Raw genomic sequence first — 13,656 nt, forward strand, 5'->3', positions numbered from 1 at the left:
CCAACAGTTCCATGTCCTTTTTATGTTGAGGACACCAGAACTGCACACAATACTCCAGGTGAGGTCTCACAAGAGCAGAGTAGAGGGGCAGGATCACCTCCTTCGACCTGCTGGTCACGCTCCTTTTGATGCAGCCCAGGATACGGTTGGCTTTCTGGGCTGCGAGCGCGCACTGCAGCCGGCTCATGTTCATTTTCTCATCGACCAGCACCCCCAAGCCCTTCTCTGCAGGCCCGCTCTGAATCTCTTCTCTGGCCAACCTGTAGCTGTGCCTGGGATTGCTCCGACCCAGGTGCAGGACCTTGCACTTGTCGTGGTTAAAGTATGCGAAAGAAAAGAGCAGGAAGAAAGGAAACAACCCCACCATGTCCCCTCTGCCTCGACACCGCTCCTGAGGTAAACCGGCCGCACCCGCCCGCAGAGCCCCTCACACCGGGGGCGTGGCCTTGCCGCCCCGTACCGGAGCCCCGCCCCCTCGGCTGAGGCCCGGCCGCTGCCCGCGTAGCCGCCGCGCCTCTCCTCGCCCGGGCGGAGGTCTCTCAGTGCGCACGCGCGTGCGCCGGAAGCGCGGCCGCGGCGGGAGTGACGGGGTTGTTGTGGAGCGGCGGGGGAAGCACGTGAAGAGCGCAACGTCATCATAAACACTCGTAGGCATCATGGCGGCGCCTCCGAGCGGCAAGGTAACGGCGGTGCGGGGGTCGGCTCCCGCGAGGGTGGCCCAGCCGCGCCTGGCGCTGCGGGCGTCCTGGTCGGCGGGAGCCCCGGGAAGGGGCGGCTGGACCCCTGCGTGCCTTGGCGAGGGCCTGGCCTAACTGTGGGGAGCGGGGGCGTCTTACGGCGCCCGGGCTCGCTCCTCCGCACACCGGCGGTCCCGCCCTCGGGCGGGCCTGGCTTTGGTGGGAGGCCGTGATCCCGCTGCGCCGCCGGGCGCTGGAGGGGGTCGTGGCCTTCGGGATGCGGGCCGTGCCTGGGGCCTGCCGCGGCTTCTGCCGCCACAGCTCGCCCCCGGGCTGCGCGGAGGGACGGCCCCGGTGTAGGAAGAGGCCGCTCTCCGGCGGAGTCGGACAGCCCTGGGACCAAGGGCTGGTCCCGTCAGAGCAGGCTCTGAGGCCGGCGTGGGGGAACGAGGCTTGTCCCGTCTACGTGGCCGCGTGTCCCGGAGGTGCTGGTAGACGTTCCTGGCGTTTCTCGTGGCCTCCGCGCTGTTAGTGTGTTGGTGTTCTCCCCGGGTGGGTACAAAGCCATGTCCGTAAGGTAGTTTGGGGATGTAAAGATTTTTTCATGCCGCCGCTCCTTGCCGAGTGTTCTTGAATGAAACGGTAAAGCTTCACGAGGATTCAGATTGCAGTCCTGCTTTGAGGTCCCAGGAGAAGGTATTGGCAACTTTCTCTGCTCTCCCACCAGCAGGTCCGACTTGTGTCCGTGTGGTTTTATTGTAGGAATATTTTTATTCCCTAAGTCCATCTCCTGAAAGTATCACTTTGCAGTGCTGGCCTCCCGAGCATGTGGATCTTCTGTCTAGGATTTAAAATCTCAGTGTAGCATCTGACTCTATGTAGGCAAGGGTTAGAGTGTGACAGTCTCCAGTTTCACTTGTCCAGCATATGGCAGCAACTGATAATTTCTGCTAGTACTGATTTTGGCATTGGAGAACATAAGTAATTACCTATGTCTGTGCTTCTTGGAGGGTGCTGAAGAGTGCATTTAGCTAGCAGGAAAACTCAGTAGAGATCTTGCTTGTGCCAGTTTGCCATCTCCATTCCAACCAGAACTGGTGGAGCAGGCAGTTTGTTCAGCTGGTGTTGTTACAACTTTAAGTTCTTTACTGCTGTTAGGTGCAGTTAATGTGAAGGTAGCCTTACTGTTTTCCTGGCTGTTTGTACCTGTGCATGTCCAGTTTTTATGTATACAGGGAAAAGTTACTCTTCTGGTTTTGCCCATTTTAATCTCAGTCCAGCAGTTTATTGGATGATGGTAAATATTTTCATTTTGCAGCTTCCCTTCCTCCTGTAGTTTATCAGGATCTTCTTCAGGAAGTTTCTCCTGAAAGCAGCTATATTAGGATAGCTTATATCAGAGGCTAAACCTATTGTGGATTAGTTGTTTGTGAATTTTGTATGTGCTCATTGTTCCTTTAAAAAAAAAAAAAGGCTGTTCGCCTGAGGCTAAATCTCCAAGATATTGCAAAACTCCGTTTCAGTTATTCCACGTCCACAATATGAATACAGCTTGTTAACGCAACTTCTAATTCAGTGACATTCTTTGCCATGTGTCTTTTGGTACAGAGGAAAGAAATGACAGTTGTGTTTTCTCAAGCTTCATGAAGTGGCTGGGCTGGTTTGAAGTTTCACTGCTCTCAGTAGGAGCAGTTCTGTCCTCCTCCCCACCTGTGTGTTGCACTTCTGCTCACTTGGGTGCTGTTCTCATTTGATCTCTCAGTGATTTGATTTAGCAAGCTGAAATAATACATAAACCTGTGTATGCCTATTTTTGGCTGGATTGTTTTTTTGTTGGTCTAGGGAGCACATTGGATCACAAATTGTTCCTTTGGATGGCAGCAGGATTTTAGAAGTGCTCACAAATTAGTGGAACTTCAGTGGAGGTGGAGTAAACACAGTGTAAATTGGTACAGACCTGGCATTCTCACTTAAGGCATTTTGCAGCTCTGTGTGTTTCCAAGCTACGGGTGTCCTAAATTAATAACACTTTTCTTTCTGACTATGCAGTGTTGTGTAGGGAGGTGTTTCAGGTGATAGTTTTCTGAAAGAGTAGCCGACGTTGGTTTGTGGAGTGCTGTAATCTCATTTGGCAGATCTTATCACCTGAAAGTAATCTCTTTTAATGTGTATGTTCTTTTCTGCAAAATGTTACAGAAATTCCCATGGCAATATATTAAACAGCAGCGACAGCCTGCGGTGTTTTAGCTTTTATGCAGTCTTGCTTCGGCAAACCATGTAAGGTTGTGGTTTCTATTACTTTTTTACCCTGATTGCCTTCCCCTTCTCTATCACTTGTTTTTCATTTCCCAGACATGGCTAATATCAAGGGATTCACAACTTTGCTATTTCATGTTGTCTGTGGTTTCTGCCCCATATGTTAGGGGGATATGAATTATAAATTTGATTACCTCACATAACTGTGTTTGCTACTTTCCTAGGATTTTTGTTTTGTTTGTTTTTTCTTACTGTTTTGTATCTTGGAAGGTTCCTTTTCAGTGTTTTTTCTCTATGTGCTTAGCTTGGTTCCAGAAAACTTAAGTTAATGCTGTTGAATTTTGGAGTTATGACTCATTCTTTACTGATGCCCGTCTGCACTAGAACAGTCTGAGCTTCAGTTTTTTGCCCTTTCTTAGACTTGTCATTTTTTTCTGCAAGTGACTTGGCAGTAAGGTCATTTATTTTCAGTGCTTTTGGCTTTATGCATGAAAACAGGTTTATTTTTTCTTTCTGTTGCTTAGCAAATGGCAGTATCCGTAATTCAGAGAACTGACTCTGGACTTGCCGTTATAATAGAAAATCGTGTTAGAAAATGAGATTGAAGTTGTGCATGGGGAGAAGTGCAAACTTCAGTCTTAGTCTGTTGGTGTATAGGCTATTATTACAGCTGGTCTAAAGACAGTACTGTTTTTTTATGCTCTTGGAGTTCAGAGTGTCTTTGGCACATGGGCTTTCAGATCTTTCTCAAATTACCAATTGACACATGGGCTGTCAGAGAAGTTATTTTTCACTTGTCTGTGTCCTTGCTCTTGAAGTTAAAGCTTCAGAGCTTTAAATGACTGAACATCTGATCTTCAGTTCTAAGCTCAGATGTTTGGCCAGTTCAGCACCCAGAAGTGTTTGAGCAGCAGTGTAGCTATTACTAAACAGTAATGTTGCAAATATTGTGGTGTTGGGGGGTGAGTTGTGTGGTATGTTTGTGTGTGTGCTGTTAAGTGGTTTGGTTTTGCTTTTATAGCCAGGACCAGCAAAGAGATTTCAAATATGATCTGTTAAAAGTAGCTTTGCATCCTTCAGGTAGTCTGTTGGCACAGATATAGCAGATGATTTTAGAGATATATATATTCTGTGGTGCTAGGCAGTGTCTTGCTGCACCTTATAGTAAAATTTGGGGCCACAAACTCCTATACTGTGCATTGTTATGCCATTTTATTAAGGACTCTATGTTCAGCCTTTATAATTTACTATATACATAATAATAATGCTTTCTGAAAGTATTCTATTTCATAGGTTTTCTCCATGAACAAAAACCTATACCTGTCTTTGTGTCTTTTGAATTCAGTTAAGGCTTCATTATGCTGGAATGTAAAACAGTTCACTAATAACTGAAATTTCTGTATATTCTTTCTGTTTCTATTCATTAAGGATTTCTCTTGCAGAAGTGTTCACAGTAGAAATATTGCTTTATCACCTCAAACCCTTACTCTTGGTACCCTGAATAGACTTGCATTTTTAATGGTCTCCCCCTATTGTTGCATAAGTAGTAGTAATACTTTGTGGTTCAGTTGTCAATGCACCTCAGGCAGAACTTGAAAACTTACTGTTGTTAAGTAGGAAACGTTTCTTATGATATGTGGTTCCTGGTGTGAGCTTTCTCATATTTTTCACAGTGTGAACAATATTTGTGGTATTCTCACCAGAAGTTGTAGCGTATCTTCTGCGAAGCAGAAAAAGTCACATTGGTCAAGTAATACTCACTTCATGCTTTGGCAGAGCACTCAAATGTGCTGGTATCTGCTCCTTGAAAGCAGGTTATTGATGTAGTAGGTACTTTGACATGCCCAGTGACAGTTCAGCACTAGATATGTGAATAAGCTCTGGGGAAACCTTAGCTATTCCAAAACTATTCCAATGATGGAGGTGGAAATTAAAGCAACATAATGCAAATTGTTTAAATTGAGTTGTATTTCTTCTAACTTAAAGCACAGATCTAAACTAAGATACTTTATTTTGTGGATTAAGGTCTCTTGAGACAACCGTTTCCTAAATTGAATTTATTTTACTGGCTGTAGTTGTTTCCTTACTGTGTTGCAACTTTTGTTCTGTTTACCTTCTGTCGGATTCTGAAAAATAAGATGCTTCACAGCTGCCATATCTGTTGATAATGTTTGCACACAGATCCATTTTTCCTTAATTTGTAGTCTGTGGAGCATTCAGACTTTCTTACTCAGTCACTTCCTTACAAGCACGCCTGTGTGCTGCTTCAACTGTTGAATCCACAGTAAGGTCCTTTACCTGATTCTCTAAGATGAGGCAAAACCAATGTAACTGCTGTTGCAAAGTTGTTAAAATGAGGATCTGCACAGTGCCATAATTACTTAATGATTCCAGAGCAGTGGCTGATTTACTGAATAAGTGCTGCAAGCTGTGTCTGTCATGAGAAGCTGGATGGCATCTTGGCAGAGCAGAGCTGGCTGTGAGCTGTACGCTTTGGCAGAAGAGGGAAGCGAGTTGGGTAAGAACACAGAATGCATCTGAAAGATGGGCTAGCTAACTAGCTAGGATTGTTGTAGTGCTTCTTCATTCTCTCAAATGTCCTGCATTTGGCAGGCGGTTGGTGCATGGCAGAGGGAAGAGCAAGAGTATAACGTATGAACAATCAGTGGATGTGATATCAGCTTGTACTTAGGTGCCCATCACAGGTAGGGTGGGAGACACATGGGTGAGGAGGGCAGGACCCTGGGACTGTTCTATGGTAGCCCCAGATCCTAGCTCTCCTTTTTTGTTGCCTACACCTCATTGTCTTTGTGTGCAGTGTTGTCTTTCACTGGCTGGTAGTGCAAGGCTTGTCAAAACAGCCATTTAATGCCCAAGCTTTGCTTGTCTTCTGGCATATATTGTGATTGTTGATGTACTATGCTGAAAGCCTTCTGCTTGCCTATGTCCCTGACAATAAAGAGCTGCAAACATTGCCTGTTGACTGCTCACTGTAAGCAGTACACTGAGCTGGAGATACGAATTGTCCGTGCTGTGTCCTTATAGTATTAAGAATCGTACAGTTTATTTTTCAGAAAGCATTAGTGGGACAACAGTGGCACTTAAAATTATTTTCTCCTGGACATAGAATATAAATACTTGAACAGTTTTCCAGAACTTAACCTAGCATGTGCCATGGCATGTAAACTAAACCTACATCCTGCTGCTTCCTTCTTGTCTCTACTCGCCAACCATTAAAAAAAAAAACAACTGTTGCTTCATGCAGCTTTCCTGAATTTTGTGCTGTACTTTCCTGATTTTACAGAGATTGTGCCAGTATATGAGATGGAATAGCTGCAGTTTCGTGTGGCACAGTACAATTAATGACTGACTAGAATGAACTGCGACTTTGCCTCTGACTTCTGTAGTACCTGTGCAAAAAACCCAGGTCAAGGTGGTTTAGCAGCATTTGGAAGCTCTTGCATCAATTTTTAGCTTTTGGTAGGATTCTGGATCAAATAGGCAGTAGGTCTAATTTAGACAGCTGGAAAAATGTGTTTAAGTTATGCTTGCATACTGCAAGCATGGACTTACTTGAGAAGCAAGAAAGACCTATGAACATAAGTTGCTCAGGAGCATATTTGAAAAAAATGAAAACTTAAAATTTCAAGTTTATTAAAAAGGAATGCTTAAGTCATACAAACTTTTTATTCCTAATTTCTCTGTAATTTCTTCATAGAAAAAAGTTGCCAACTGAGTGCTTTTCCAGTGATAAGGTAGTGATGCTTCTGATTTGTGGCATTTGAGGAACTGAAGGATACCATAGATGCATAAATCTGGAAACTTTTTTGCATTAGAACTAGCTTTAAGCTAGTGAGAGGTCTAAAAACCTTTGAGTAATTCTGATACATGTACAGCTGCAAGACAATTAAAATTTTAAATCAAGTAACTTTTGAGATTGTTTAGCTTCTGTCATGTTACATCTCCATTTCCTTTGGTTGTGTTGATGTGTGCTTTTAACAGCTATACTTTTTTGTTTGTGTTTTTATTGTGGGACCAGTAGGGTTTTGCTTTCATGTATGTAACAGCAGCTAAACCTGAGGAACATTCATCTCTGGGGAGTTCCACAGATGTTTGCAAATAGGTATAGAAGAAAACAAATCGACCTTTGTTAAAATCTGTAGTTAGGGTTTTCATGGCTTTACAGCCTTTTTGGTCTCACGTGTCCAAGCAACATATGCTGCTTTTCTTCCCTAGCGTTCTGTTTCCATGACTGGTAGGTTGTGCAGAGCACAAGTTTCTTACTGGGTGGAAGGGTGGAAAGGTGTTTGGGGTGAGGAATACCTTTGGGTTTTGATTAAAATCCTAGGCACATGTCAACTTATCTAGTTATCAACTTATCCGGCCTTATTAACATTAACTTGTTTTTTCTTCATGATGGACTTACTGATGTTGTGTAGACTTAGAGGAAGGGTGATGGCTCTAATCATATGAAAAGAAAATAGAAGATTGAGCTTGACTCTATCTACTTCTCACCTTTGGAAAAGAAACCATGATGAAATATGTGAAATAATGAATAATACAAAACCAAGGTGAGCCAGTAGTGTGTTTTCCTGCCTCATAATACAAGAAGCAGAATTGACTAACTGAACAGATAATGTTCTTTAAAACCCTTGAAAAGGATAGTGAGGCCTTTCTAGATTACAGACCTCTGTCTCTGAAGGCTAAAAGTTAACTGATGTTTGAAGAAGATTGGGTTGCTTCCCTATGCAGGGCGTGTTGACAGGTAATGGTGATGCTGGTTTTTGTCAGGTTTAGGGGGGGCTTATAGTTAGTTTAACTGCTAATAAGGGAGCAAAGGTTTCATTATCCTGCCCTGCTCACATCTAGTTCCTTCTACTGTCTTCATATGTGCCAGGATCTCACTAAATACATTTTGTGTGCACGCCTTACACAAGTCATTAGTATTCAAATGATGCTTCTGTTGTCCTCCAGCATTTGCTGTCTGTTTTTCCTCATGTTATTTCAAGACACTCATCTTGCATGTTCTGCAGTAACCTATTGTTCAGGCAAGTGGCAGTGTATGCTGCTGTTGCCTGGTTTGTTGAGCTGCTGAGGCACTGAGGAAAAATACCTTTGTGGGCCACACGGTGTGTGGGGTTGAGCTATACAGTGCTACAGCAGTTGTCTACTGATGGATGTTTCCTTATTCAAATCTAGCTGTTAGTGTACTGTCTTTCAATTTGATACTTTGCTTAGTACTTTTGTATATAGTTTAACATTACTTTCCCCTCTTTGAATTGACCAGTAGCTTGGTCAGTACTGTAATACCAGAAAACAAAAGTCTATCACAAACTACATTTTACTGTAAGGTGCATTTTTGATTCTTCATTTTAAGAACAGTGTGTAAAATACAGCTGCCCAGTGTAGCTAATCTTCAGGTACTACCACTATAAAATCATATTCTCAAATTCAGTTGTGGATTTATCTCACAAAGTAATGCTGAACAGAGCAGCTCAATAATTTTGATAATTCAAAAATGCTAACTTCCAAAATTTTTTTGCAGTGTTTTGCAGTGGGAATAGCTGTTAAAGGACTTCCTAGGTAATACTTAGTAAGATTAATGCTATGTTTTTCTTCAAATTAGTTCCATTATTGCATCTTGTAGACTCCCATCTATGTGTGACTTAACATTTTTCTTCAGTGATACAAAAAAAAAATGGCACTTTTTAAGCTCAGTTATATGAAATGCTTCATAACAGTTGGAAAAAATAAATACAAGCTTGCACCTGTTACTGGTTATGAATAAATCCCAACAGCTTGGCCTTCTGGCCTTTCAAACTTGGAGAAGTTTTTCTCTTGAGTAACAGCTCAATCACCTGTACTGTGAGAAGGCCTCTGTTCTACAGATACCTTCCAAACTTCTAAGCATGTTCTTGCTTCTTTGGTTTTCTCTCCTGTTTTGGTGGAGCACGGAGCAGGGACTTGCTGTGAAGAGCAAGGTAGAATTTTTCATTTGCATGACAGCTGTAGTTTTGGGAACGTGTTTTCGTTTCCTGTCATGGTTTAAACCCAACCAAAAAGCTCATTTGCTCACTTCCCCCCCCCTTCTTGTCCTCCCCCTGCTCCTGGAGGGACGGCGAAGAGAATCGAAAAGAATGCAACTCCCATGGGTTGAGATAAGAACAGTTTAGTAACTAAGGTATAACACAAATCACTGCTGCTACCACCAATGATAATAATGATAAGGGAAATAACAAGAGGAAAGAATACAACACCTCAACACCAGCCGACCAATAACTCGCCCCACTCCCCCCAGCCGAGCACTGACCGATACGTCGTCCAACCCTGCAGTCCCTAGCCCTTCCGGGTAACTCCCCGTTACATCCTGGGCATGATGTGCTGTGGTATGGAATACCTCTTTGGCTAGTTTGGGTCAGGTGTCCTGTCTCTGCTTCCTCCCAGCTTCCCCTCCTCCCTGGCGGAGCATGAGGCTCAGAAAGTCCTTGGCCAGACCAAACATTTGAGTAGCAACTAAAACCATCGGTGTCATCAGCACTGTTCCCAGGCCAAAAAATCAAACCACAGCACTGCACCAGCTACCAAGAAGGAGAAAAATAACTGCTACTGCTGAACCCAGGACAGTTTCCTCAAAAGGAAACATTTATCCTGAGAAATTAATGGATAGAAAATAATAAAACCAATCACTAGATTGCATACCTTCTAGACTGAGAAAGTATACTCTTTAATATTTACTAACACTGTTGGCAGAAATCCACTTCTATCAGTGTAACTCTGATACAGACACATATGATTGATCACTTTTGTTGATACTTCTGACTAGTTGTAATAAATTAGGTCCAAATAGCTAGAAGGGAAAATTTGCATTAATTCCAAAGTTGCCCTCTTTAAACAGGGACTGAACATAACCACAGGTATTTGGTAGAAATAGAGAATATTTTTTGATAGAAAAGATCAAAAAGCTGTAATGGAGAAAAGGAAAAAAGGATTCCAGTATTTGAAAGGTAACTTGATGTTAATAATCCTTCAGGAGGGAGATGGCACTAAGGGACCTCTAGAGGTTTCTTTAAAATGATATTTTTGTGATTAAACAGAACACTTCAGAATTGTGTAAAGTGAAGAGAAACAGAAGTAGTAAATGTACAACTGAAAGGATGAGTTAACTGGCTCTTACTGGTATTTTTAAGCTCTGTATTCTTGTCTGGCTAGTTAAGCTTACATACCTAAACTTTTAGTTTACTGCCCTGACTGCAAATGTGAGGATTTAAAAAATCTGACAAGTAAGTTGAGAATGAGATACTGATATGTTAGTACTGAAGAAGTATAATATCTGTCTCCGATTAGTCAAGTATTGTTAGGTTTTGCCTTAAAAAATATGTAATTCTTGAGGAGGTGCTTGTGTCTTGGTTTGAAAATTAACATGGTTATAAAAAAAATACTTTTCCTATTTGCTGCACTTAACTTCCACAAAATATAAGGTTGGTATATTAGGGACTTCTCATGCTTCTTTTAGAGAGTTGTTAAAAACAGAACCCGTTTACATTGTTTGTAGAGCTTTTAAGAGTATGTATAGCATATAGCTTTGAAGCTTGCTGAATTTTGACAGACAAGAAATCTCTGATTTTCTTTTTTTTTCCTTTTTTTCAATCTGTGAAGATTTTGTAAATGCTTAAATACAGAAGTTATGTGGGCAGCGTGTACTCCTACGAGCCTCTTTTAGCTGACTGTCACATATTCTGCCTTTGGAATGGAACCTTTGCCATTCATGTAGGCAAAGAATGTAGGATCGGGCCATTATTTAATTTAAGGCTCCAATTTTTTATTTCTGTGAAACTCATCTATTGTACACCAGACTTTCCATTTTTAATTTAAATTATGGTTATCGTTTCAACATGCTTAATGGTAAGTGGGGGAAAGGCAGACTATGTAAGAAGGCCTTTTAATGTTTTACAAGCTGTGTAGTATTTCCATATGAACCTCTGCCTGCTGCTTTAAAAAATACTAGGTACTGATGCATTTTTTGTGATTTCATGGTGAAGTAATAATAGTCTAATTGTTGCTTAGAGAGCAAGTTTAACAAGTTCCATTTTCTACTTTTTCTTGATTCAAGTGAAAGACTCAGATCTTGGGGGTGGGAAGGAACGAAAGGTAGTAAATCCTCTAACAAGGTGAAGGTGTTCACTTCAACTTATGTAGGTGAGTGAAGACGATAAATTAAAATGCTTGGTTTTTTTTTTTTTTTATTGCTCACTTTGTTATAGGTTGTATATGAACAAGAAGGAGTTTTCATTCATTCATCCTGCAGAAAAAATGATGACCAAGACAACTTAATGTCAGGAGTACTACGAGTCATAGAAAAGGTACTTGCATAATACATTTATGGAAGCTTCATCTATTTGTTGGTGAAGCACACAATGTGTTTGGGAAATCTTAAGTATCTTTTTAAGTATAAGATTTCATAAATGAACAAACATCATGTAATGTTTGATCTTCATAATTTTTATGTGTATTTATCTATGATCACTTGTACCGTGATCATACACAGGGAGCTTTGTTGTGAGTATTGAATTTTTTTATGATGGTTTGTATTGTAGGAAAATGAAGTAATAGTAGACTGGAGACCACTGGATGATACTTTGGATACTTCTAATATCCTCTGTGCTGGAAAGGTATGTTTGTTAGTTATCGATGTTCTTCATTCTGTTTCTCCAGAGATTTTATTTTGTATTAAGTTATGAATAGGTGATCTTCTAACTGGAAGCAAAATTTATTAATGTGATTATCACTGGTATTAATAGCTACGTGTAGGAATCATTTGTGGGCTACAGCCCAGTTCAGGTTATTGCCGTACATGTGTAGGTGGCTGTATTTATATTTTACTTGATTAATATATAAAATAGAAGGGAACTATCTGTATGAATAGTAAAGACCAAATGAATATGTGTATCACAGTCACCAGTCCCCTGCATCTACTATGTTGATTTGCTCTTCATAATTAGACTGAAAACAGAGAGGTACTGTTCTAATGCAAAATAAAAATTGAAGTGTATGTGGGTTCTAAGATGCAGTGATGTGTGGTCTTTAAGCAATATTAAGAGGATGCAACTAAAGAAGAAAGATTGAAGTTTTACATTTAAATAAAAGGTTTGTTGTGTTGGTGGAATTTGCAAGAGAGGCTAGGATATTTCAGTACCATGTTGAATTTATTATGTAAGTCTTTTCTCTTAGTCAGAAGTCCAGATTTCTTGTATTGAACTGTATCGTGTTTCTTAGGATATTAATACTACAGATTCTTTTAATTTGTGAAAATTTAGATGCCTGTTCTTGTTAAATCTGAGAAACTAGCTCAGTTTTCATGCTTTTTTTTTTTTTCTTTTGATAGTAACTTTTTTCTCCTCCCCCCCTCCTCAGGATTCCAGTTCTGTTGTTGAGTGGACTCAAACTCCTAAAGAAAAATGTTCCCGAGGAGCAGACCGTCCAAGTAGTTATGAAGCAGAATGGGACATGGTCACCACAGTCTCTTTTAAAAAGAAACCTCATTCAAATGGAGGTACTTCAGATATAAGTGGGGTTTGGTTTTGTTTTTACTTTATGGCAACTTTTAGGTGAAGAATTGCCTTTCAGATACAGTAAAATTAATTTCATTAGGAATTGAAAAGCTGTCCATTGTTTGCGGTATGAGGTGAATCGTTGGGTGAAAAAAATCACGGTGAAATAGCTGCCATCTGCCTCCAATCCCTTTTTGTTTAAATTGGTGGAGAATTGTATTGAAAATAAATGTTAGAGTTAACTTCTTGCTGTGATGGTCATTAGATGATGTAGCAGCTTTACCTGCATTGGGCTCTTGCATTCTTTCAAATAAATGGTCTGAGCTAGATGTCACGTTAGAAAGGAAAATGCAAACATAAGTGGTTTACTACTCAAATGCCTTTCCATGCTGCAACAGCAGGGGGAGATGGAATGTACAATTATGTGGTATGTGGGTCTTTTTTATATGATCTTTTTTTACTTCAGCAAAATAATATTATAGCTGCATCATTTTTGTTACAGTGTCTCAGTAGAGATGTTTGGCGTGGGGAAGAGTGGGGGAGAAAGGGTAGTGATTCTCAAATAATCTTTTTTTCCTCTGATTCTCCCACAGTATTTTTCTTTATAATACTGCTTTTCACTGTATTATTTCTCAGTCTGTAACTGGAGATCATTGTGCTTGTCTCACTGTAGCTGTGGTGGTTTTAAATGTCATCTATGTCGTGTGAGTGCAGGGTTTGGACTTTAGTTTATTGATGGTTTTGCGTAAAGCACAGTCCTTGCTCCTGAAATGCTCCTGTGTTTGAGAGGAGCTTTTAGTGCGAGCACAATATAAAGCTAAAATCAGCATCTATGTCAGGCATAAGATGGTTTATTATGCCACTGGTTTGTATTGCTTTTTCATCTTCAGGTGTTAGAGTACATCTTCATCCAAAGTGAGCGTCAGTGAGCACTACTGAGTTGGATTATGCTTTTTTGTCACTTCTCATTTCCAGTTGATGTAATTTGATGGGGACAGGCTGGGGCAGGGGGGGAGAGTCAGGCTCCCTCCAGGCATGCTGGCAATTGTGTGTCCTCTGGTAAAGTAAAATGTAGTCCCTTCTGTTTGAATATGTACAGTCTTGCATGAGTGTATACATGCTTGCACAGTATGACAGAGGAGTGGTTAGTGAGATTTTCAGTTCCTTCTCCCTTG

At 41.1% G+C, this 13,656-nt stretch overlaps 1 protein-coding gene across 1 annotated transcript in view; it reads left to right on the plus strand.

Annotated features, from left to right (window-relative positions):
- Positions 1-544: 544 nt before the first annotated feature.
- Positions 545-13,656, plus strand: part of TBC1D15 (TBC1 domain family member 15) — a 34,786-nt gene continuing 21,674 nt past the window's right edge. Inside the window, exons 1-4 of the mRNA XM_065669090.1 lie at positions 545-680; positions 11,195-11,293; positions 11,528-11,602; positions 12,345-12,483. Of these exons, the coding sequence (XP_065525162.1) occupies positions 657-680; positions 11,195-11,293; positions 11,528-11,602; positions 12,345-12,483 (337 nt within the window). The 5' untranslated portion in view covers positions 545-656. The remainder of the gene's footprint in view (positions 681-11,194; positions 11,294-11,527; positions 11,603-12,344; positions 12,484-13,656) is intronic.

Source organism: Lathamus discolor, chromosome 1 (assembly GCF_037157495.1).
Source record: "Lathamus discolor isolate bLatDis1 chromosome 1, bLatDis1.hap1, whole genome shotgun sequence".
Lineage (NCBI taxonomy): Eukaryota > Metazoa > Chordata > Aves > Psittaciformes > Psittacidae > Lathamus > Lathamus discolor.